The sequence below is a fragment of the Anomaloglossus baeobatrachus genome, chromosome 1 (genome assembly GCF_048569485.1).
Source record: "Anomaloglossus baeobatrachus isolate aAnoBae1 chromosome 1, aAnoBae1.hap1, whole genome shotgun sequence".
Lineage (NCBI taxonomy): Eukaryota > Metazoa > Chordata > Amphibia > Anura > Aromobatidae > Anomaloglossus > Anomaloglossus baeobatrachus.
Window position 1 is genome coordinate 507,011,160 of NC_134353.1, and position 26,909 is coordinate 507,038,068.

A 26,909-nucleotide genomic window follows, 5' to 3' on the forward strand; every position below is an offset into this window, starting at 1 on the left:
CATGCACAACTGGGAGCGATGTCATAATGAATGTTGCAGAAGTCACTATAAAACATTCATATACGAGTTAGAAAATAGCAACACTATATAATGGAGCAAACCCAAAGTGCTCCTTGTTCTCCTCCCTTCCTGCTGCAGTCTATAAATACTCCACATAAGGATGATGTGTGAAGATTACAGCTGATGTGCAGGTAAGTCATTACCTCGGTGCTAAGGAAACATGTGGGGCCTACCCGGAGAGCCGGTGAGCTCATCCCTATTACATAGTGTCACAACCTCCTCAACCTGTGGAACCTGTTACTTGCACAAAGGGCTGGCGAAACAGAGACCAGTGTATGTGTTTCCCTCAGTACACGGCAACACTTCCCCGAAATAATCATGGCCAACAAAGCCTGGGGACTGTGGCAGCCCTTTACTTGGAATGACACCCTGCTTGTACTATTGGCTCAGAGCTTTGGAGAAAGTAGTGATTTTGGCATGTTCTTGCATCCCATAGTTACTAAAACAAATCCACCAGTGGAGACGACATCTCCATCGCATTACCTGCTGCGCAGAAGAATCCCCCAAACCACCATGAGAGTGAGAAGAATGAGAAAACAGGCAGGGAAGAAATCACCTTCCTGCCACCCTCCGCTAGAGATCAATAAGCCTGATTTATTGTGCCACAGCAGTTATACATGAATATGGATCTCCCGTCAGAAACAAGGCTGAGCTGGAAAATACATCCTAACAAACTGACACCGCAAGCTGCGGCTTACGGAAAAAAAACAGAAAAAAAAGCAACACCTGTCCAATTTCAGGAATCATATTCGGGCCCATTCAGACGACCGTTCCGTTTGTCCTGTTCAGTTCCTGTTTTTTTTGCGGACCTACTGACAGGAACATAACTTCAATGTGTTTTGTGTAGGATCGGATGGCACATGGAAGCACTTCAGTGTGAATCAGTTCCTCCAAAAAACACATAGAGTCCGTATGTCCAATCCGTTATTATGGAACATGTCCTATTCTGTTCCGTAATAACGAACCGTGACTCAATACAAGTAAATGGATCCGCAAAATTCCCGGAAGTCACATGGAAGCACTTCCGTCGGGTGTCCCTACAGTCTGTGTCCCACTCCCGTGCCAGCCCACACTGCAGCATGTTAGCGGCTGCCCGCACTGCAGTGCGAGCAGCCGCGGGGATGATGAGCGTTGCAGTCAGGAGGTTAGTGAAGTTCATTACCTGCGGTGAGGAAGGCTGCTGCACTCCTGACGTCAGTGCTCGTCACTGACTTCTATACCCGCCACGTTCTCAGATCACCTCTCACGGGCGGCCCGAGACTGTGATGTCACAAGACGCTCGCAATACTTAGCTTGTGAACATGGTGGACAATCGATGTCAGTGACGAGCGTTGCCATCAGGAGCGCAGCGGCTTCCATCACCCAGGTAATGTACCTAGCTAACTTCATGAAGTCGACGCTCGTCATCCCCTGCAGTGACCTGGGCTGACCTATTGAGGTTAGCTCAGGTCACTGCACTGCTCTCCCAGTCAATGGGGAACATTCTATTCTTCATTGACTGGGACAGTGAGTATGGATTGTCATAGGACCCCCTTATTGGATCATGCTGGACCCAGATTTGTTTTTTCTTTCCCATAAATTGGTGAAATAGGGAAGGTTTTGGGGAGTGTTTTTCCAAATAAAAATTTGTTTGTTGTCTATTTTTTTTGTCTACATCACAACCTCTGGACTTGATGCCAGGTGTTATTACACAGCTAGTATCAACCCCATATATTACCCAGTTTACCACCGCACCAGGGCAACGGGATGAGCCGGGTAAAGTCCCGGGACTGGCGCATCTAATGGATGCGGAAATTCCGGCCGACTGCTGGCTGATATTTTTAGGCTGGTGGGGCTCCCAATGACATGGCTCTCCCCAGCCTGAGAATACCAGCCAGCAGCTGTAAGGCTTTATCTTGGCTGGTATCAAAATTGAAGGGGACCGCACACTGCTTTTTTTTTTTTATTATTTTTTTTACTGTACGATATAAACCCACCCACCGGCTGCTGTGATAGGTTGCAGTCAGACAGCTGTCACTCGGCGTGGGGGCGCGACTGATTGTAACCAATCACAGATGGGGGGGGGGGGGGGAGTGAATATGTATGAGCTTAATGAGCGGTTGGCTCGGCAAGACCAAAGAGCTGCTGCGGGAGCAGTGTGACAGCCGTGTCGGTGAGTATTTAGGTCTTGCTCCTATCCCTTTGCCCCAGATTCTATATATTTTTTTTTTTGTAATAGCACAACCTAGATGCTTAAAAATACTATCAGTGTGATTCTACAGACCGACAGTACGTGTCCTTCCTATCACTGTGGGCATCTAAAGCTTTGTTCTCTGCCCATGATTATGGGTTAGCAGAATTGCTAGCTGCTTAGCAGCAGAGCATGGCAACAAGCACTAATGCCAGCCAGGAGGTGTGAAACCAGAAAATCAGGTAATCTTTCAATGAATGAACACATGGATGGCCACACAGAATAGCAGCTGCAAAGGAAGTACAATCAGACGAGATTATATCGTACGGCTGACATCTATAAACAGAAATATAATAGGTTTGATCTATGATAGCTCGGTGTATAAAACATCTGAGAATAAATACTTAAAAAAGGGGTATTCCCATCTCCAAGACCCTACCCTAATATGTAGTAGGAATAATAATAATAATAATAATAATAATAATAATAATAACAACAACAACAAATCCCTCCAGTTAAAAATGTAATATACCGTAGTTCTTCTGATTCAGATTCACTATGTAATTTACCTCCTGTTCAGGGCATTGCAGAACCTTAGTTATCCATGGTTACGACCACAAGCAACTAACTACTGTAATTAACTGTAGCTATATGCATGGTTATAACCATAGATACTTAAGGTCCTGCAATGCCCTGAACATGAGGCAAGAGATCTAGTGAATTAGGAGAAATAGATGGAAGTATTTGCTAATATTATTATTACACCTACTACATACTGTATATTAGGTAGGATATTGGAGATGGGAATAACCCTTTAAAGTGCACCAATCACCAGGATTTTCCTATATAACCTAAACCAGTGCTATACTCAGGCTGATTCTATACATAACTTTAGGTGTCAGCTCGGATGTATAGTTTTTGAATCACAAGCAAGTAGAGCTTGTAAAATGAACAGTTTTTTTTATTGGCAGCAGCTAATAGCTGGAATGGAGCTTGATAGTGATTCCCATCCCCTGCCTGTTGTTCCTCCCTTTATCTATTATTTATGCTAATTCCATTATAGAAGTGTTTTACTACTGGTTGTGGCTAAATCATGGTGGCTAGAAGGAACTTGCTGACGTCATACCCATGTCACAAGAAGGGGCGGGGCCTCAGCCAACATAGCTGATACCAGGAAGCAATATTTTTTTATTCTGTTGGCTGAGGCCCCGCCCTTTCTGGTCACATGGGTATGACGTCAGCACAGGTCCTTCTAGCCATTATGATATATAGGCACAACCTTCTATAAAGGAATTAGCATAAATAATAAATAGTAGGAGGATGGACAGGCAGAGGGCAGGAATCACTATCTAACCCCACTCCAGCTATCAAGCTGCTCGGCAGCTGCTGCCACTCAAAACAACTGTTCATTTTACAAACTTTACTTGCTTGTGTTTCAAAACCAATATATCCTAGCTGACAACTAAAGGTATGTATAGAATCAGCCTGATAGTGCCAGTATAGCACTGGCTTTAGGTTATCTAGGAAAATCCTGGTGATTGGTGTGCTTTAAACTATGGTCATATCCAAGTTGTGGCTCCATATTAAAGCCAAATTCATACAACCATATTTTCGTTCAGAGTTCTGTCCGTTAAAGATAATCCTTGTTTTCTGGATAAAACAGACAATATTTTATATTGTTGTGTGCGCCTGGCCTTAACAGGATGAATATTGCAGCATGCAGAGCTACTCTACTTATGAAAAAAAGATGGGCCCCCGAAGCAAAACCTGACAGACTTAATTATATATCAGATGGGTCAGTCAGTGCAACAGATCCAGCACTGGATTGTGGTTTCCATTTATGACAGAACCCTCGGCAGTCATTGAGAAAGAGCGTCTGGTACCGTGTTTTTATTAAAATAAGACCTCCCCCAAAAATAAGCCCTAGCAGGGATGTTCATCATTTTTGGAGCAAGGCTTAAATATAAGCCCTCCCCCAAAAATAAGCCCTAGACATTGTTCAATAATGAAATATCCGTGCAGCTAAAAAAGTTAAAAGATACTGCAGAACACTTCACTATAAGTGGGCACCCTGCAATTACACTCACCAGACTCCGAGCGGCAGGACCTGTAGTGATCTCACACCCACAATCAGATCACACACACACACACACACACACACACACACACACACACCGATCTCACAGATAAACATCGGATCACACACACACGTTCACCACATCCAGCTACACAGATTTCCTCTGGCTGGCAAAATCCTGGAAGGCTGTGCAGTGGAGCGCAAGGACCTGCCGCAGTGCTTGCTTACAGGACTTGCGGGCCAGACACGTAACTTCCTCCCATCATTCCCTGTGGCCAGAAGTATTCTGTAATGCTGGATGTAATGAGAGTGTGAGTGTGTGTGTGTAAGAAGCAGGGGAGGACGGCGTGCAGCACCCACCAGAGATCACAGGAGGACCTGGGGGCCACGCAGATGTCCGGATCCGGTAAGTTGTAGTCTCCTGGGAAGTGTGGTGTTTCTCCAAAAATAAGACCTCCTCCAAAAAATAAGCCCTAGTGCTTTTTGGGGGGTGGGGGGGGGGCAAAAAAAGTATATGACAGTGTCTTATTTTTTTGAAAAACACGGTATTATGTCAGCCGTCAGTCTACAGGCTCTCCTTAGGTGGCATCCATGGAATAGTAAAGGCTGTTTCTTTCCTCCAAACAGTTAGTTTCTTCTGGAACAAATCTGTTCCCTAAAAGAAACATAGCCCCGGGTTATACACTCGGAGATTGTTTAGCTGACGATATTAGATTACTCATGCTGGGATTTTAGTTTTTCTTTACCTACTTATTTTAACCTTCACTGCAGTATGCACAAGTCCCGCTGATGCAGAAATAGATTTCTTCCTTGCAGTTCCTCGCTTACCTGCCCTATATACCATATACTTTGTACAGCGAGCACCTTTTATTTTCATTATTCGGCAGACATGGACAAGACATGCCATCTCAGTAAAGCAATACTTCTTAGGAACCAAGTGCAGTAATCCTGGCGCATGAAGGAGCATGAAGTGCAGAGTGATGGGCAAATGACCCAAAAGATGCCAGGGAGAGAGAACGGCACTTGTTAGATCTAGAACAGTTCTTCACATGTGACCATTTCCTGCATAGATGGTATAACAGATCAGAAAAGGTCAGACGTGATATTGGCTTATTTTTGGAGAAAACCGATAAGCACATAGGACCACACAATGAAAAAAGCTAATTCACTAGGATGACTAGAAACTAGGATGACTGCCCACGACACCCCCAGACCACATCCCCAATTTCGTAACACGCTGAAAAAAAAAAAAAAAAAAAGGACGGTGCTTTCCGGCTGGTTCTGTGGGCAGCCGCTCCACCAGATCTTACGTGCAAGGCTTAGCGTCTGCTCTTCCCATAGGTTTGCTAGTAAATCGTGTAAAACATAGTAATGCAAATGTTTCACCTCAATTATCAAAAACATGTAACAGAAAAACAACCCTGTTCTTTATAGTAACCAACTAACGACTATAGAAGAACAGAACGCAGAGGCCGATTGTATCACTGTATGGTTCGGTGCTGATCAATTCTAGGTCCCGTAACCTCTGCAGAGGATAAAGAAATGGGACATTAGCTGCCGTATTGATTTCAGCTGGCGGAACAGAAGCTAGTGCAATATTTTACAGTTAAAATAGTTAATAGCAAATGTGTTGATTGCAGATTGTGGTTTTTTTGGGCAGAACAGAATACCAGATCTCGCTGAAAGTACATTGGCATCCTGATACAGAGGCAGTATTGTTAGACTAAGGTGCGGTTACAATATTTACCTGCTTGGTAGCTCAAAGGGAATCAAGTCACCAGGTTTGTGCTTGGCAGTCTGAGGAAACCATACAACAAGGGCACAGATTCTAATTCCACTCGTGGGCACTTAGTAGGTTTCTTGCTGTAGTTTTGATAATATCACTGCTTTATCTACTAGGCTTCTTAAAGAAGAACTCTGTTTGACCCACGCCATTGAGTGATAGCTTTCTGTCTACGCTGTGCATTGGCTACACTGTGCATAGGCAGAAAGTTGTCAATCAGCGGTAGGAGAGGCAGGATATCCACTTTCTGCCTATGCACAGTGGGTTGAGCCTAGAATGTATGGGCTGCAGTCACGTCATGGGCGTGACCGGCTTGGTTGGGGGCGTGGCGATGTTTCTTCCTGTCCACTATACTCCCCCCCCCCCCCGCACCTACCCTTATGGGGGGATTACCCCCAGATCCCCGCTTCTATTATAATCACTTCTATGCCCACGTGGACTTAGAGAAAGAATGTTTATTCCCTCTGGAAATGTTGGGCTGGAAACATCAGGCTGCATTTTGAACACAACCCGTTATACCTGTCAGGAGCCTGTACATTCTAGCATCTACCATGCACAGTGTAGACAAGTGTTGGGAGGGGCAGGATATCCACTTTCCGCCTCTGCACCGTGTAAACCAGTGTTTGTAGGGCCAGGATATCCCCTTTCCACCTCTGCACAGTATAGACCAGTGTTTGTAGGGCCAGGATATTCCCTTTCCGCCTCTGCACAGTATAGACCAGTGTTTGTAGGGCCAGGATATTCCCTTTCCGCCTCTGCACAGTATAGACCAGTGTTTGTAGGGCCAGGATATCCCCTTTCCGCCTCTGCATAGTATAGACCAGTGTTTGTAGGGCCAGGATATTCACTTTCCACCTCTGCACACAGTGTAGAGCAGTGTTTGTAGGGCCAGGATATTCACTTTCCACCTCTGCACAATATAGACCAGTGTTTGTAGGGCCAGGATATTCCCTTTCCGCCTCTGCACAGTATAGACCAGTGTTTGTAGGGCCAGGATATCCCCTTTCCGCCTCTGCATAGTATAGACCAGTGTTTGTAGGGCCAGGATATTCACTTTCCACCTCTGCACAATATAGACCAGTGTTTGTAGGGCCAGGATATCCCCTTTCCGCCTCTGTATAGTATAGACCAGTGTTTGTAGGGCCAGGATATTCCCTTTCCGCCTTTGCACAGTATACCAGTGTTTGTAGGGCCAGGATATTCACTTTCCGCCTCTGCACAGTATAGACCAGTGTTTGTAGGGCCAGGATATCCCCTTTCCGCCTCTGCACAGTATAGACCAGTGTTTGAAGGGCCAGGATATTCACTTTCCACCTCTGCACAGTATAGACCAGTGTTTGAAGGGCCAGTATATTCACTTTCCGCCTCTGCAAAGTATAGAACAGTGTTTGTAGGGCCAGGATGTTCACTTTCCACCTCTGCACAGTGTAGACTGTGTTGGGATGGCCACGATATTCACTTTCCGTCTATGCACAGTATTGACAGTGTTGGGAGGGCCAGGATATTCCCTTTCTGCCTATGCATAGTGTGGACAATCAGTGGTGGAAGGGACAGGCTATTCAGAGCTGATAAACATTGGGGGACTAGAGATGAGTGGAATGATTTGTGGGACTCCGGTCCAGATCAGTTGTACCTCGTGGCTAGATGGATCTTTTCTTTACCTCCTACCTTCCGGCGTGGCGGCAGATTAGCCAGGGCTGGTGCGATGTCATCTGTGCATCATGTTGCACAAGCAGTGCCAATCAAAAGTCATGCCGGAAGGTAGAGGATAAAGAAAGATCCATTTAGCCACCCGGTACCACTGATCTGGACGCTGGACTGGAGTCTCCCAAATGGTTCCACTGATCTCTACTGGGGAGTAAATGACAGGAGTATCATCACCGAGAAGGCAACAAAACTGCTGGAGATGAATCTACAGAAAGAATCCAGAAGTGTCCTATGCAGGAATCTGGGTCTCTACAGGAAATGTTGGTAAACCAGTGTTACCGCAGTTTTTGGACATTTAAACATAAGAGCACTTCTTGCTTCTAATGATAAAGCTAAAAAGGCAAAAAAAGGTTACAATTTTAAATGGTGAAAGTATGAGGATAAAAGGAAAGGAAACGCACATTAAAAATAACAACATAAAGCCTATTAGGAAATGACTGCATTCTTACCTTTGGATAGTCCAATTCAAAGAACGTTTCTAGGTTGTTGATGAGATTGGCATCAACACCCTTTAGTGGCTTAAGAAGGGAAACGCCAGGAAGCTTGCTGTACGGCTGCTTGTCCGATGCCTTCTTGTTGAGGTGTAGCCTCCTGAAATAAAAATTGGATATGCATTATTTATGGGCATGATCCAGCTGCACCCATTCACATCCCAAAGCACAGGCGTCATGTCCGCACCAGAGGATAAGCACTCTGATCTGTAACCATACCTGTGGATAGACAATTTGCCCCACAGATCAATTTCCATAGACATTTTTTCCTGTATTGTTTGGATGAAAATTGACAACTGAACCCCAAACCTGGGTGTGCGATACTCTGCAGATTGTCAGCCTACAACATCCTAAGTAAATCTGTCCTATATGGACACATACTGTCAGAAATTCACACACACAGCTATTTTATAGAGGAAAAAGGAACGGAAACGTCCAGCGATGCAAAGAACCACGCCATGTTTGGAAAGGAGAGGCAGCAGAAGAAAACTTCACATTTATTTGTTCCTTCATTAAAAGTTGTCACGCAGTACAAAAAGTAAAAAACAAGAAGAAATAGATTATGTTCCATTGTTCCCATCACTTTACCTTCTTAGATAATCACCATAGCTCAAGAAAATGTCAGCTCACACTGCGTTCCACCCTGCCTTTCTGACCTAATATTGGAGATACCAGTGATGAGGTAAGAAGAGGCTGCTCACACTGCTGTCCTTCCTGTCTTTCTCATCTAATACTAGCAATACTGTAGAAGGAGTGCTGAGTTAAGAAGAGGCCGCTCACATTACTGCCCATCCTGTTGTTCTGATCTAATATTGGAGAGACCAGAGGTGCCGAGGTAAGAAGAAACTGATCACACTGCTGTCTACCATGTCTTTCTGATCTAATACTGGAGATACCAGGGGTGCATAGCTAAGAAGATCATGCTCATATTACTGCCCATCCTGTTCTCATCTAATACTAGAGAGAACAGGGGTGCACAGGTAAGAAGAGGTTGCACACACTGCTGTCCACCCTGTCTTTCTCATCTAATACTAGAGATACCAGGAGTGCTGAGGTAAGAAGAGGCCGCTCACATTACTGCCCATCCTGTTCTAATCTAATATTGGAGATACCAGAGGGGCCGAGGTAAGAAGAAACTGCTTACACTGCTGTCCACCATGTCTTTCTGATCTAATCCTGGAGAAACCAGGATTGCTGAGGTAAGAAAAGGCTGCTCACACAGTTATCCACCCTGTCTTTCCGGTCTAATACTGGAGATACCAGGAGTTCTGAGGTAAGAAGATGATGCTCACATTACTGCCCACCCTGTCTTTCTAATCTGCTACTGAAGAGAACATGGGTGCTGAGGAAACAAGAGGTTGCTCACACTGCTGTTCTCAGTGCGAAGACCTGGAAGGAACCTAATCCACATATGGTCAAACTTTCTACAGGTTTCACAGCAGAACTGTTGACTGCAGATGCGCACAGGCCCCCTCGCTTATTGACATTATAGGACAGGTTTCTGTTAGTGAAAGAAAATTAGGGTAATTTTTAATTTACTATAGTGATTACCTTTCTAAACAAAAAGGAGTGTGAGCATTTAGGATTTTTTTTATAATTACGAGACTTCATTAATTTAATATACTCCTGGAAAATTTCCTAAAAGCACCACATCGGGCATTTTTTTACTTTCACGACTGGGGTGGTGCTTTACGCTTTTATACTCAAGCTCCGGCGGCTTCTTCCTTTCATCCTTTACTGTCTCGTGCCCATAACTTCTGACTGGTTGTAAATCAGACGTTATGTCACAAGCGCTCAATGCAACTCTATGAAAGCCAGAACGAGGTTCTCATAGAGTTGCATTGATTTGTTACCTCTGGCGCTTTCCACAAAACAATGGAGCTGCCAGCAGGTCACAAAGGAAGCAACGCTGAAAAGAGACGAAGAAGGCGGCAAGTGAGTATAAGACCGGAAGCAGGGGACGTATTTAACACTGAAACGCTTTAAATTGATGAGAGAGCGACAACACGAGAGATTACAGTCTTAAAAGTTAAAGGAGGAAAGCGTCTCACTGGCGACTGGTCAAGAAGATATCGTTACTCCCTTCTGTAAGATGATAGGGCAATCACAAGGTGTTCATACTCAATCAATGTTCCGTAACCCAACAGCTCTGAACTAAGCAATCTGATGTATTATCACTGGGGACCTATATTCCATCATTGTATATGAGCGCACGGTGCTGTGCAAGCAAAACTCAGCAGAAAGTGAACCCCATGTGAGCGGCTTCAGGAAAAGTGAACGTGAAACATAATCGGATGTTAAACACAAAAACGGAAATGCATTATTGTAAGTGCAGGGGTCATTAATATTGGATATTCTGTACCAAATGCACGGGTCATTAACATACAGCACTGACTGGCAAGACGGTAACTATCATACAGAAATCAATCTAATAGCATTCACCCAGACATTTATTTTTCCAAAAATAAGACCTCCCCCCAAAATATGCCCTAGCAGGAATTTTAAGCATTCTCGGTGTAAGGCTTAAATATAAGACCTCCACGGAAAATAAGCCCTAGTCGCGGATCAATAATGAAGTGTTCATGCAGATGACTAAGTTACAGATACTGCAGGACACTTCATTATAGACAGCAGACAGCCCCAAAGGAGGGAAGACAGAAGACCCCACAATCATACTCACCAGACGCTGAATGGGAGGACCTGTAGTGGAACGCACACTCACACTCATCAGATTGCATACTCACATCAGAGCGCATATACAATCACACCACATCCGGCAATTGGAACCTAGGACACGATGCAGTGGAATGCAAAGAGGACCTGCGGTGGAATGCAGAGTCCTCCATGTGTTCTACCACAGGTCCTCCAGCTCCTCTATAATGCGTCCCATGTGCCCCTGCTGGCCGAAAGTAATCGGTATTGCCGGATGTGGTGAGTGTCTGTGTGCGACCTGATGTGTGCGTGTGCATGAATGTGCGATCTGATGATTCTGAGTGTGTCAGCCAGAAGCAGGGGAGGACGGCGTGGAGCATACCTGCTGGGAGCGCCGCTGAAAATCACAAGAAGACCAAAGAGCCAAGCAGATGGCCGGGATCTGGTATATATGAATCTCTTGAGGGAGGGTCTGCTTTTTTTGGTGGAGTAAACTCACCCCCAGCCATCTCTTCCCAAAAATAAGACCTACCCAAAACGAAGCCCATGCACTTTTTTCACGGCAAAAAAAAAAAGTATTAAACAGTCTTATTTTTCAAAAAGCACGGTAGACTTAGTTATCACCTTCCCTATTCCATATGATATTCCATATGGCTTCAGTGCTTGCCCCTATAAGATTCCAGCGCAGTATTATCGGTGCACTACCTGAGGCAGAAGCTTGGAGGACCTACTATGAGCCCCTCCAAGCTTCTGCCTCAGTGCACCGATAATACTGCGCTGGAATCTTATAGGGGCAAGCAGTGAAGTTGAAAGCAAGAAAGAATACAGCCGGCGGGTGACAACGCCATATATAAACGGTCTTCTGAATATAGTATGTGAATGTTCCCCAAGGTCACGAGAAAGTTTTTTTTTTGCAGATTTTGGGTGTGAGTTCTGTACTAAAACTCAGCTACAAAGTATGCAAGTGAACAGTGACTTCAGGCAATGCAGGGATACAATGGAAATATGCATACCACATGTTCTATGCTAAAACTACACTTCCAGGGTATAAAAGGTGACCAACGAAAATATAGTGACACCAGAGTTTTTACTTCTCTACTTACAGTAAATACTGTAGATGCAAACACACACACTCATACACACACATATACGTACACACACACACACACACACACACACACACACACACACACACACACACGCATAGTTTATACCATGTGTGTATATAGTTTATAGAGCTATATATGTATATAGATATAAAATTTTAATTATTATACAAGCAGATGCGTTATCCTCCATTCTCCTGCGGAGGGGACGCGCTGCGTCCAGGACGCAGAGAATCCTGATCATGGGCACATAGGATGAAAATTTTCATCTGGTTTTATTCCACAAGCTACTAATGCATGGTAGAAGAAGCAACATATCAATTCTTTTACATATTTTGCTCCCCTTTATATTGCAGTTTTTGATCTTTTTTTTTTTCATGTATTTTTAGTGGAAGTGTGGAGAAAAAAAAAAAAAAGCTACATGTAAATTAAAAATGTATCAAAAACCACACAAAAAAAAAAAAAAAAGTGAGGAGTCACAGAGAAAAAAAAATAAGCCTGTAGTGCACTAGGTGCTGTGTTCCATGGGTCCTCTTGATAAAAATCGACAACATGTCAATTCTCTTGTAGTTACTGAGCTGTAGCTCCGCTCCAAATCTGACTACAGAATCAACCAATCAGAAGGCAAAATGCATTAAAAAACAGTTTAAAAGAAAGAAAAAAAAAAACAAAAACAAAAAAACACAACCACTGGGTGATTCTACCCATAACAATGTTCATCCCAAGAATTTCTACATTCCTTCATACATGCCTTCCAGTTTGTCACAATTCTGCTAGGAATCTATGTAAGGAGCTTTTCTTCGTGCGCCCAATTTGTTACACAAAACTTCTAGAGATAATAAATCACAAGGACGGAAAATAAAAGGACTTGTTATATACTGACCTATCTGGAACCAATCTCCAGCATGTGAATTCTGGTCTTACAGGATGTGTTCCATTAGACTTCACTCCTATTCATTATCAATGTAATGATTCAGGGTGTGTGCGTGTGTGTGAGTGTGTGTGTGTGTGTGCGTGAGTGTGTGTGCGAGTGTGTGTGCGAGTGTGTGTGCGAGTGTGTGTGCGAGTGTGTGTGCGAGTGTGTGTGCGAGTGTGTGTGTGAGTGTGTGTGTGAGTGTGTGTGTGAGTGTGTGTGTGAGTGTGTGTGTGAGTGTGTGTGTGAGAGTGTGTGTGAGAGTGTGTGTGTGAGAGTGTGTGTGTGAGAGTGTGTGTGTGAGAGTGTGTGTGTGAGTGTGTGTGTGTGAGTGTGTGTGTGTGTGAGTGTGTGTGTGTGTGAGTGTGTGAGTGTGTGTGTGAGTGTGTGTGTGAGTGTGTGTGTGAGTGTGTGTGTGAGTGTGTGTGAGAGTGTGTGTGAGAGTGTGTGTGAGAGTGTGTGTGAGAGTGTGTGTGAGAGTGTGTGTGAGAGTGTGTGTGTGAGTGTGTGTGTGTGTGAGTGTGTGTGTGAGTGTGTGTGTGAGTGTGTGTGTGAGTGTGTGTGTGAGTGTGTGTGTGTGTGAGTGTGTGTGTGAGTGTGTGTGTGTGAGTGTGTGTGTGTGTGAGTGTGTGTGTGAGTGTGTGTGTGAGTGTGTGTGTGTGTGTGTGTGTGTGAGTGTGTGTGTGAGTGTGTGTGTTGGGGGGGGGGAGATTTTTGGATGATAGAGTGGGTGAACAGTAATTTTTATTGGTAGCATTTTGGGGTACATACTTTTTTTTTTTTAATCTCTTATTACGGCATGTCTTTTTGTTAGGCAACGTGGCTAACAAGTTGCACAACATAGGAGCAGGCATGGCTCCTTACCAACTCAAAGCAGGTGGAATTGTGGATTATGATGAGGTATTGGTATTGTTCACGGCCCTCTTGTCTGAGTCCGCCAGTGCATAACAGTGTTCCCCAGCTGCCATAACGACCCATTGACACTCTCATATAGCTTTGTTAGGGTATAACAACCCCTCGACACCCTGCTATCACTTCATTGGGGTATAACAACCCATCGACACCCCGCTATCGCTTTGTTGGGGTATAACAACCCCTTGACACCCTGCAATCGCTTTGTTGGGGTATAACAACCCATCGACACCCCGCTATCGCTTTGTTGGGGTATAACAACCCCTTGACACCCTGCAATCGCTTTGTTGGGGTATAACAACCCATCGTCACCCTGCTATCACTTTGTTGGGGTATAACAACCCCTCGACACCCCGCTATCGCTTTGTTGGGGTATAACAACCCATCGTCACCCTGCAATCACTTTGTTGGGGTATAACAACCCCTCGACACCCTGCTATCGCTTTGTTGGGGTATAACAACCCCTCGACACCCTGCTATCGCTTTGTTGGGGTATAACAACCCCTCGACACCCTGCTATCGCTTTGTTGGGGTATAACAACCCATCGTCACCCTGCTATCACTTTGTTGGGGTATAACAACCCCTCGACACCCTGCTATCGCTTTGTTGGGGTATAACAACCCCTCGACACCCTGCTATCGCTTTGTTGGGGTATAACAACCCATCGTCACCCTGCTATCACTTTGTTGGGGTATAACAACCCCTCGACACCCTGCTATCGCTTTGTTGGGGTATAACAACCCCTCGACACCCTGCTATCGCTTTGTTGGGGTATAACAATCCCTTGACACCCTGCTATCGCTTTGTTGGGGTATAACAATCCCTTGACACCCTGCTATCGCTTTGTTGGGGGTATAACAACCCCTTGACACCCTGCTATCACTTTGCTTGGGTAACGGGGGCTTTCTAAAACTTTTCCTAACGGATCATAGAAGGAGTCCAGGTCTATAACAGGTGCAAACTGACCTGATATTTTTGTCACTTAGTATGTTCCCACCTATTAACAGGCATGCATTGTTTTTTCCAGCACGCAAAAGTAAATCTGTTTCGACCTGTAGAAGAATGTCTACTTGTCGAGGAGAACAAGCCCTTATTACGAAGTGCATCCCAGTGGTTGGATGTGAACAAGTTGAAAAACTTGAGCCACTTAGTAAGTCAGGTCACTACTAGTAACGAACGAGCACTACCATGCTCGGGTACTCGCAACTAGCAGTCGGACGCTCGGATGGGTGCACCTCAAGTACCCAAGAAGCATAGAAGTCAATGGGGAACTCTAGTATTTTCCTGAAAAATGTTCGAGTTCCCCATTGACTTCCATTATACTCGGTACTGGAGTCAAGCCCGTCCGAGCCCCAACTGCTCGTTACGAGTTGTGAGTACCCAAGTATGGTAGTGCTCGCTCGTCACTACAAACACACAAGGACCCAATATCATACAAAAAGACAAAACTTACGATGACACAAATATATAGTTCGGCTGCACCTAAGCAGGGTTTATTTCCATAGGAAGTGAGGAAGCTTATCTACTATGGAAACTAAGGATTGAGCACCTTGAAAACCAATGTGACTGATTATCCTTGGGCGAGGACCAGGTGAACCGTACTTGTTAATTCTCAGTATGTATCAGCCTTTATGCCCCATTATCTCCCATCGGGCGACACTACCTGATCAGACTGTAGGTTCATCCTGCTGAAGTTAAAGATGTTTTGATGATTAATGCGTTTGGCTTTATTCACAAAGGTCATGTTTTAATATGTTTTTACCTTGCTTTTAGAATACACCTGAGTTATTGCTCTGTTTTAAACAGGCAGACATGTTGTATGAAGACCCCTGGCACAGTCCAATAGATCCCAACCACTTGTATTGACAGATGTTTGAAAGAAACAGTGCTGCCTATGAAGAAAGTAAGCTTGATCCTCAAAACAGCCAATCACAGATCAGTTTTCATTCTGTAAACTGCTCTGGTGAAGTGAAAAGCTGCCCTCTAATTGGTTGCTCTGGTAAACACTTTTAATCAATAAGGCCCAGAAGGTCTATATTTTAGTTAAGAGGAAAAAGCTGTGTATACTGTATATGGAATAAGTAACTTGATAGTTTAATTACATTTACTAGTATATTTGGACAATCCGGTTTATATTTCTTCCAAGTTCATGTTGTTAGCGTCTTATAGCCCATAAAAGTGCAGTCCAACCTGCAGGCACCATATTGTAGAGCAGGGGGAGCCGAGCAGAATGATATGTAGATTTGTCAGAAAAGATTTAGAATAACCTGTGTAAAAGTCATTTCATCCTCTGCTCTTCCTGGTACTTGAGACCTATCTGTATGCATACTAAGGCCCGGTTCAGTCAGTCAGTCAGACGCTAAGGCCCGGTTCAGTCAGTCAGTCAGACGCCAAGGCCCGGTTCAGTCAGTCAGTCAGACGCCAAGGCCCGGTTCAGTCAGTCAGTCAGACGCCAAGGCCCGGTTCAGTCAGTCAGTCAGACGCCAAGGCCCGGTTCAGTCAGACGCCAAGGCCCGGTTCAGTCAGTCAGTCAGACGCCAAGGCCCGGTTCAGTCAGTCAGTCAGTCAGTCAGACGCTAAGGCCCGGTTCAGTCAGTCAGTCAGACGCTAAGGCCCGGTTCAGTCTGTCAGTCAGTCAGTCAGACGCTAAGGCCCGGTTCAGTCAGTCAGTCAGTCAGACGCTAAGGCCCGGTTCAGTCAGTCAGTCAGACGCTAAGGCCCGGTTCAGTCAGTCAGTCAGTCAGACGCTAAGGCCCGGTTCAGTCAGTCAGTCAGTCAGACGCTAAGGCCCGGTTCAGTCAGTCAGTCAGTCGCTAAAGCCCGGTTCAGTCAGTCAGACGCTAAGGCCCGGTTCAGTCAGTCAGTCAGACGCTAAGGCCCGGTTCAGTCAGTCAGTCAGACGCTAAGGCCCGGTTCAGTCTGTCAGTCAGACGCTAAGGCCCGGTTCAGGTAAATTGTGGAGGTGGCTGGCTCTGTGTGCTCTTCCGTATAGCGGTGGCACATTGGCTATAACGGGCAGATTTGGGCTCCGTCTGCAGTTGTGGTGCACACAGACAGAAGACATAGGTATAATATTCTTGCCTGAGCAAGCCCTTATCACTGACAGGATCGCCCACTAGATCAAAAATGCAAGATAGTGCAGAAGTTACAATCATTAAAACACATGTTAAAGTGATTTTTTTTTTCCCTTATAAAGCTATACATCTTTCTCCTCCACTCCCCCTGCTCTATAACATGGGGCCAGGACTGCATTCCATAGTGACGGCTTCCCTTTAATACAAAATAAAAAAAAAATACAAAATATAAAGCTCCTGAAGGGAAAGCGAGTATCATTTACCGGTACCTACAATATAGCCAAGATCTTAATCAGAACGAGGGGGAGAAAAACAGTGTGGTAAAAAATATTCCCATGCTTACAAAGGAGCTTTCACGGACAGTGGGCACCGCTATGTACACACTACAAAACTCATGTGTATTGGTGCATGCAAGATGCTGATTAATCAGACAACTGATACCGAGGGAAAGCCAATGAGCTGGAACACAGCACTTTTTAGGGACACGGTGGAAGCAGCATATAAGTTTAAGAGCAGAGGGCAAATGTCTTCTACTGTCTGGACTGTTTCCGAATTCTGGACTGCAGCTGAAAGCCAATGCTTAATCCGCACTCATGTCCTACACCTCTGCAGACGGGCAGAGGAAACCCATCTACAAAGCTGACGGTAATAAGAACAGCATTTCAGGGAAATGATGCAGCGACCATATGAATAAGAATGAAGCAATAGTTTTCATAATAACCCGTCTCAGCCAAAATAGCAAAGTGACATGGATAATCCCATTAACTGTGCCGCTGATCCCTTGAGATGCCAACAAGTCATGGGTGACCTGAACAGCTGTGGCTTATGCACTCCCTTGCTATAAGAGCCACCCTTCTTAACTCCATTAGGTAGATGGATCCTTGGTAACCAGGCCCTGCCCCAATTCTGTGCCATGACAATACACCAGAGACCTATTGTGCCCACAGTACTGAACATAATCACTGTAGGTCACGAAGCTATAGAAGGCCACTTTCACTACACGATCCACTGTAGTGGATGTCAGAGCTCAGCAAGGAGGAAATATAGGGAATTTCTTCATTCTGCTTTAAAATCCATGCAAAAAAAACTGATCAAATCCATAGCTGCTAAGCTATTCTCTCTCATTTCTTAGCTTGTCGTTGGATAGCTAGTGGTCATTTGCCACAAAGACTTTCCACCCAAGTTTCTATACTCCTGAATGCCCCATCTAAGTAGTCCCTTGTACATCCCCGACCTCATATTGTTCCATAACTAGTAATATCTATGAAGTTATTGGTAAACCATCTATTCACTTGTGATGGTTTAATTTTAAAAGGTTAATGCACATTATATATCTCTCGCGGGATCGTGGTGATGCCAGTACTCCTGGCACTTTTCAATACTATAGGGTGTCAGTGGTTCTGTTTTTATGGCCCCCTTCACACACACGTGCCTCCGGTACGTGTTTGACAGTTTTTCTTGCGTACCGGAGACACGTACTCACATAGACCAAGGTATTGCTATGGTTTCGGACACACAAGTATTTTGGCACGGAACGTGTGTCCGTCCCATACTTATGTGTGACCTTGTGTTCCACACGCCGACATGTCAGTTTTCTCTCTGGCATCACGGGTGTCACACGGAACACAAACGTGTCACATCTAACGCAAACTGACCACATGGATGTGTTCCGTGTGACACGCACCGGAGAAAAGACATGTGTCTTCGTGGAAAAAAACCCCAAAACTTTACTCACCTTTTCCAACCCTGCAGACTCTGCCGCTGCTGTCACTTGCTTCTGACCGCCGCTCATTATGCTCATTGAATATTCACTTCACTGCGGCCGGAAGCAACAGCAACGAGGAGTCGTCAGGACCGGAGACCGAAGATCAGCACCACGGACAGCGACGCCAGGGACAGGTGAGCTGAAAGTTCCTGTTCTACGTGTGTTATCACGGATAACACACATAGCCCATAAACACGTCACGGAGGGCAAAACGGACCTCTGACACGAGCGTGAAAAACGTTCGTGGTTTTTCATGTACGTGTGAAGGGGGCCTATAACCCAAATGTGCAATTGTTTTCTGCAAGTTCCACTTTCTAAGTAAACTTCTTACTATACATGCAGGGATGTCAAACTCCAATATACAGAAGGCCAAAGTTAATTTGGACAGAGTCGTGGGCCAACCTAGTAACGGGCCCCACCCAGCCCTTCGTACAGAATAACGGGCCCCACCCAGCCCTCCGTACAGAATAACGGGCCCCACCCAGCCCTCCGTACAGAATAACGGGCCCCACCCAGCCCTCCGTACAGAATAACGGGCCCCACCCAGCCCTCCGTACAGAATAACGGGCCCCACCCAGCCCTCCGTACAGAATAACGGGCCCCACCCAGCCCTCCGTACAGAATAACGGGCCCCACCCAGCCCTCCGTACAGAATAACGGGCCCCACCCAGCCCTCCGTACAGAATAACGGGCCCCACGCAGCCCTCCGTACAGAATAACGGGCCCCACGCAGCCCTCCGTACAGAATAACGGGCCCCACGCAGCCCTCCGTACAGAATAACGGGCCCCACGCAGCCCTCCGTACAGAATAACGGGCCCCACGCAGCCCTCCGTACAGAATAACGGGCCCCACGCAGCCCTCCGTACAGAATAACGGGCCCCACACAGCCCTCCGTACAGAATAACGGGCCCCACACAGCCCTCCGTACAGAATAACGGGCCCCACACAGCCCTCCGTACAGAATAACGGGCAACTGGCATCGCGAGCCAAATACAATCAGCCTGTGCCCAGAGTTTTACATATGTGCTATGAGGGCTCATTCACACTTCACTATTTGCATCAGTCTGGAACGTAGAGAAAAACTATCATTGACAAACTGACCCCCTGTTCTGTGCTTTGGAGACCATTCTTGTTTTGGCCAATACCAAGGCCTTAGACAGGTTTATAGTTGCATCATGTGAATGGCAATCGCCCAGAAGGTAACCAAACAGGGAATACCTGGCAAAAGTATGACAAGGTCACAGCGAGGAGACCACCCCGACTACCAAACTGACCACAAAGGCAGAAGAGGTCTGCAGAGGCCACCAGACCATTACCTGGGTCAGAGATTGCTACGTGTACCATGTCAGTACCAGCCTCTGCCAACCCACATCACATGATCTGTGGATGCAGCACAAAGTTTAATGATCCTATTGTAGCAACAATCACAGCCTCCGAGCACAAAGGCCAGAAGTTAATGGTGCATTATCTCACAAGACAATAATGAGCAAAACTGGAGTAGTCAGCAGTTTACACGGCATCCCATCTGAGATTCACCACTGAGGGGCTTCAATTATACTGCACCAAATCTACGCACAGTACATGAGGACAGCATATGCACAGCACCGGGGATGGAACACGCTATTCAGAGCTGTGTCATAAATTAAGGAGGGGAACGCCAATGGCACCTGCACATCCTAGTCAGACAGGTATACTAAGTATTGGGCGTGTAGGATCAGCCCTGAAAGGAGGGCAGGGATCTAGTGCCTACTAAGTGAGTAGGTGTAATATCAGAAAAATGGCATAAGTGACAAGTCTGGGGGTGACAACAGCCCCTCTTAGAGGGTATATATGGCTAGAAATGGAAGTACAAAGCTGCGAGAAAATAACAGGCCTGGATGTACGGCTTGTAAACGGCTTCAGCAGACACTCGAAAAGTCAATAGCAGCAGCATGACAGCAAGACGCCCCCTCCCCCTTCCTGGAAGCCGCGTCTCCCTCCTGCCATGCTAAAATAATCCATACCATGCAGAGGAGCCCACCTTCTAACATACACGCGCGAATGGCCCATAGCACGCACATACATGCAGCCTGCAGAAGCAGTTAGCACATACTGTATATAAGCCTGTGCACACATATGCAGCCTACAGCACACATATATTGCACACATGCACAGCCCGCTGAGTGTGACATCCCCAGTAGTGCACATACCACACATATGTGCAGCCCGTACAGGGTGACATACAATCCCTGGTGGAACACACGCACATATATGTGTCACACACTGCGGTGTATATGTCCGTGTTCTCTGTTACACACCTCAGGCTGCATACATGTGCGATATATGGGCGTGTGCTCTATCAGAAATTGTATACACACTTCGCGGGCTGTGTATACAAACTAAGGTAATGCAGTCTCACATATATCGCATATGTATGCAGCCCGCAGACAGTGACATACAATCTCCGGTACCGCACACATATGCAGCACTCAGACAGCGACAATCTCCGGTAGCGCACATGTATGCAGACAGTGACATACAATCTCTGGTAGCACGTACACATATACAGACAGTGACATACAACCTCCGGTAGCACACACGTATGCCGCACGCAGTGACATGCAATCTCTGGTAGCGCACACACGTATGCAGACAGTGACATACAATCTCTGGTAGCACACACGTATGCCGCACGCAGTGACATGCAATCTCTGGTAGTGCACACACGTATGCAGACAGTGACATACAATCTCTGGTAGCACACACGTATGCAGCACGCAGTGACATACAATCTCTGGTAGCACACACGTATGCCGCACGCAGTGACATACAATCTCTGGTAGCACACACGTATGCAGACAGTGACATACAATCTCCGGTAGCGCACACGTATGCAGCACGCAGTGACATACAATCTCCGGTAGCGCACACGTATGCAGCACGCAGTGACATACAATCTCCGGTAGCGCACACGTATGCAGCACGCAGTGACATACAATCTCCGGTAGCGCACACGTATGCAGCACGCAGTGACATACAATCTCCGGTAGCGCACACGTATGCAGCACGCAGTGACATACAATCTCCGGTAGCGCACACGTATGCAGCACGCAGTGACATACAATCTCCGGTAGCGCACACGTATGCAGCACGCAGTGACATACAATCTCCGGTAGCGCACACGTATGCAGCACGCAGTGACATACAATCTCCGGTAGCGCACACGTATGCAGCACGCAGTGACATACAATCTCCGGTAGCGCACACGTATGCAGCACGCAGTGACATACAATCTCCGGTAGCGCACACGTATGCAGCACGCAGTGACATACAATCTCCGGTAGCGCACACGTATGCAGCACGCAGTGACATACAATCTCCGGTAGCGCACACGTATGCAGCACGCAGTGACATACAATCTCCGGTAGCGCACACGTATGCAGCACGCAGTGACATACAATCTCCGGTAGCGCACACGTATGCAGCACGCAGTGACATACAATCTCCGGTAGCGCACACGTATGCAGCACGCAGTGACATACAATCTCCGGTAGCGCACACGTATGCAGCACGCAGTGACATACAATCTCCGGTAGCGCACACGTATGCAGCACGCAGTGACATACAATCTCCGGTAGCGCACACGTATGCAGCACGCAGTGACATACAATCTCCGGTAGCGCACACGTATGCAGCACGCAGTGACATACAATCTCCGGTAGCGCACACGTATGCAGCACGCAGTGACATACAATCTCCGGTAGCGCACACGTATGCAGCACGCAGTGACATACAATCTCCGGTAGCGCACACGTATGCAGCACGCAGTGACATACAATCTCCGGTAGCGCACACGTATGCAGCACGCAGTGACATACAATCTCCGGTAGCGCACACGTATGCAGCACGCAGTGACATACAATCTCCGGTAGCGCACACGTATGCAGCACGCAGTGACATACAATCTCCGGTAGCGCACACGTATGCAGCACGCAGTGACATACAATCTCCGGTAGCGCACACGTATGCAGCACGCAGTGACATACAATCTCCGGTAGCGCACACGTATGCAGCACGCAGTGACATACAATCTCCGGTAGCGCACACGTATGCAGCACGCAGTGACATACAATCTCCGGTAGCGCACACGTATGCAGCACGCAGTGACATACAATCTCCGGTAGCGCACACGTATGCAGCACGCAGTGACATACAATCTCCGGTAGCGCACACGTATGCAGCACGCAGTGACATACAATCTCCGGTAGCGCACACGTATGCAGCACGCAGTGACATACAATCTCCGGTAGCGCACACGTATGCAGCACGCAGTGACATACAATCTCCGGTAGCGCACACGTATGCAGCACGCAGTGACATACAATCTCCGGTAGCGCACACGTATGCAGCACGCAGTGACATACAATCTCCGGTAGCGCACACGTATGCAGCACGCAGTGACATACAATCTCCGGTAGCGCACACGTATGCAGCACGCAGTGACATACAATCTCCGGTAGCGCACACGTATGCAGCACGCAGTGACATACAATCTCCGGTAGCGCACACGTATGCAGCACGCAGTGACATACAATCTCCGGTAGCGCACACGTATGCAGCACGCAGTGACATACAATCTCCGGTAGCGCACACACATATGCAGGCAGTGACATACAATCTCCGGTAGCGCACACACATATGCAGTGACATACAATCTCCGGTAGCGCACACACATATGCAGTGACATACAATCTCCGGTAGCGCACACGTATGCAGCACGCAGTGACATACAATCTCCGGTAGCGCACACACATATGCAGTGACATACAATCTCTGGTAGCACACACATATGCAGGCAGTGACATACATTCTTGCGCACCACCATTGCTCTGCCCACCTGTGCCCACTCCATTCATACAATGCCTGCACACATCAGGGGCACAGGAAGGATGGGCAGCCGGCATACCCTCTACCTGGAGCCCCTCTCTGGAGAAGGCCAGATCGCAGATTTGCATGCCCAGCCTGAGTACGTGTGTGAACAGTGTCTTGGGGAGATCCCGGCACACACATATATGGCACTTACGTGTAGATGATGGCTAAGAAATGCATGAACCATAGAACGAAGAAAAGGACGACGCCGAAGATGGCGAGACCCTGTAGGGCCAGATCCAGGACGGCCATAACCAGGGAAGCAGCCAGCTATATCCTCCTCTGTATAACGGGTGTGGGGCGGTCAGGGCAGGGTGGTCAGCGCAAGTGTCAGTAATGTGTCACCCCGCACGACATGGACGCGGCAGTCACAGTGTCCGGATGAGAGGGGCGGCAGCCTCAGCTCATTGAGTGTCCTCCGATCTGTCCACGGCTCCCACACACCCGCAGCTCAATGTGACGACCCACAAAGATAACTGACACCGGAGCCACAGCAGCACTCCGGCTCCACCACCTTCTCACGCAAACACGTAGCCGCGCCCCCTCTTCGGTCACGCCCACCCATGTCCGGCTCGTTCGCTCACTCAACGCCACCGTCGCACGAAACACTCCCTAGTGTCCTGCATCGCGGACACGCCCCCCGCGCGGCACTGTGACCACGCCCCTCCAGAGGAGCATCTATTTGAGGTAGCAGGTAGGCGGGGCGGAACTACAAACCTTGCTGAAACTATCTGCCGGGAGCAGTGACGTCATGAGACAGTGAGCGAGCGATAGAGGCGGTGCCGGAAAGTGTGGAACGTGTATGGGGACGGTGTCGTCATCACATGCTGATGATTGCTGTGCACTATCACAGTACAGGAAAGTCTAGTTCAAAGAATAGAGCTTTGTCTATCTAGTGCGAGGAGGGGTAGTGCCGAATGGCTATGCACGTACTGGGAATAGATACTACAGATCCACCAGGAATAGTGGGAATACACGTCCCAGACATTCCTCAGTGAGAGTGGGAATACACGTCCTAGAGGTCCCCTAATAATCATGGGACTGCACATCCTAGAGGTCCCCCAGTAATAGTGGGACTGCACATCCTAGAGGTCCCCCAGTAATAGTGGGAATACACGTCCTAGAGGTCCCCAGTAATAGTGGGAATACACGTCCTAGAGGTCCCCCAGTAATAGTGGGAATACACGTCCTAGAGGTCCCCTAATAATCATGGGACTGCACATCCTAGAGGTCCCCCAGTAATAGTGGGACTGCACATCCTAGAGGTCCCCCAGTAATAGTGGGAATACACGTCCTAGAGGTCCCCCAGTAATAGTGGGAATACACGTCCTAGAGGTCCCCCAGTAATAGTGGGAATACACATCCTAGAGGTCCCCAGTAATAGTGGGAATACACGTCCTAGAGGTCCCCAGTAATAGTGGGAATACACGTCCTAGAGGTCCCCAGTAATAGTGGGAATACACGTCCTAGAGGTCCCCCAGTAATAGTGGGAATACACGTCCTAGAGGTTCCCCAGTAATAGTGGGAATACACGTCCTAGAGGTCCCCTAATAATCATGGGACTGCACATCCTAGAGGTCCCCCAGTAATAGTGGGAATACACGTCCTAGAGGTCCCCCAGTAATAGTGGGAATACACGTCCTAGAGGTCCCCCAGTAATAGTGGGAATACACGTCCTAGAGGTCCCCCAGTAATAGTGGGAATACACATCCTAGAGGTCCCCAGTAATAGTGGGAATACACGTCCTAGAGGTCCCCAGTAATAGTGGGAATACACGTCCTAGAGGTCCCCAGTAATAGTGGGAATACACGTCCTAGAGGTCCCCCAGTAATAGTGGGAATACACGTCCTAGAGGTTCCCCAGTAATAGTGGGAATACACGTCCTAGAGGTCCCCTAATAATCATGGGACTGCACATCCTAGAGGTCCCCCAGTAATAGTGGGAATACACGTCCTAGAGGTCCCCAGTAATAGTGGGAATACACGTCCTAGAGGTCCCCCAGTAATAGTGGGAATACACGTCCTAGAGGTCCCCTAATAATCATGGGACTGCACATCCTAGAGGTCCCCCAGTAATAGTGGGAATACACGTCCTAGAGGTCCCCCAGTAATAGTGGGAATACACGTCCTAGAGGTCCCCCAGTAATAGTGGGAATACACATCCTAGAGGTCCCCAGTAATAGTGGGAATACACGTCCTAGAGGTCCCCAGTAATAGTGGGAATACACGTCCTAGAGGTCCCCAGTAATAGTGGGAATACACGTCCTAGAGGTCCCCCAGTAATAGTGGGAATACACGTCCTAGAGGTTCCCCAGTAATAGTGGGAATACACGTCCTAGAGGTCCCCTAATAATCATGGGACTGCACATCCTAGAGGTCCCCCAGTAATAGTGGGAATACACGTCCTAGAGGTCCCCCAGTAATAGTGGGAATACACGTCCTAGAGGTCCCCCAGTAATAGTGGGAATACACGTCCTAGAGGTCCCCCAGTAATAGTGGGAATACACATCCTAGAGGTCCCCCAGTAATAGTGGGAATACACGTCCTAGAGGTTCCCAGTAATAGTGGGAATACACGTCCTAGAGGTCCCCAGTAATAGTGGGAATACACGTCCTAGAGGTCCCCCAGTAATAGTGGGAATACACATCCTAGAGGTCCCCTAATAATCATGGGACTGCACATCCTAGAGGTCCCCCAGTAATAGTGGGAATACACGTCCTAGAGGTCCCCCAGTAATAGTGGGAATACACGTCCTAGAGGTTCCCCAGTAATAGTGGGAATACACGTCCTAGAGGTCCCCTAATAATCATGGGACTGCACATCCTAGAGGTCCCCCAGTAATAGTGGGAATACACGTCCTAGAGGTCCCCCAGTAATAGTGGGAATACACGTCCTAGAGGTCCCCCAGTAATAGTGGGAATACACGTCCTAGAGGTCCCCCAGTAATAGTGGGAATACACATCCTAGAGGTCCCCCAGTAATAGTGGGAATACACGTCCTAGAGGTTCCCAGTAATAGTGGGAATACACGTCCTAGAGGTCCCCAGTAATAGTGGGAATACTCGTCCTAGAGGTCCCCTAATAATCATGGGACTGCACGTCCTAGAGGTCCCCCAGTAATAGTGGGAATACACGTCCTAGAGGTCCCCCAGTAATAGTGGGAATACACATCCTAGAGGTCCCCCAGTAATAGTGGGAATACACGTCCTAGAGGTCCCCCAGTAATAGTGTGAATACACGTCCTAGAGGTCCCCAGTGATAGTGGGAATGCACGTCCTAGAGGTCCACCAG

At 47.2% G+C, this 26,909-nt stretch overlaps 1 protein-coding gene across 1 annotated transcript in view; it reads right to left on the bottom strand.

The window, feature by feature from the left end:
• The window catches only part of UGCG (UDP-glucose ceramide glucosyltransferase), a 48,684-nt gene extending 24,480 nt beyond the window's left edge, over nt 1-24,204 (bottom strand). Inside the window, exons 1-2 of the mRNA XM_075316023.1 lie at nt 23,775-24,204; nt 8,247-8,388 (exon numbers count right to left, since the gene is read on the bottom strand). Coding sequence (XP_075172138.1) covers nt 8,247-8,388; nt 23,775-23,872 — 240 coding nt within the window. The 5' untranslated portion in view covers nt 23,873-24,204. The remainder of the gene's footprint in view (nt 1-8,246; nt 8,389-23,774) is intronic.
• Nucleotides 24,205-26,909: the final 2,705 nt, after the last annotated feature.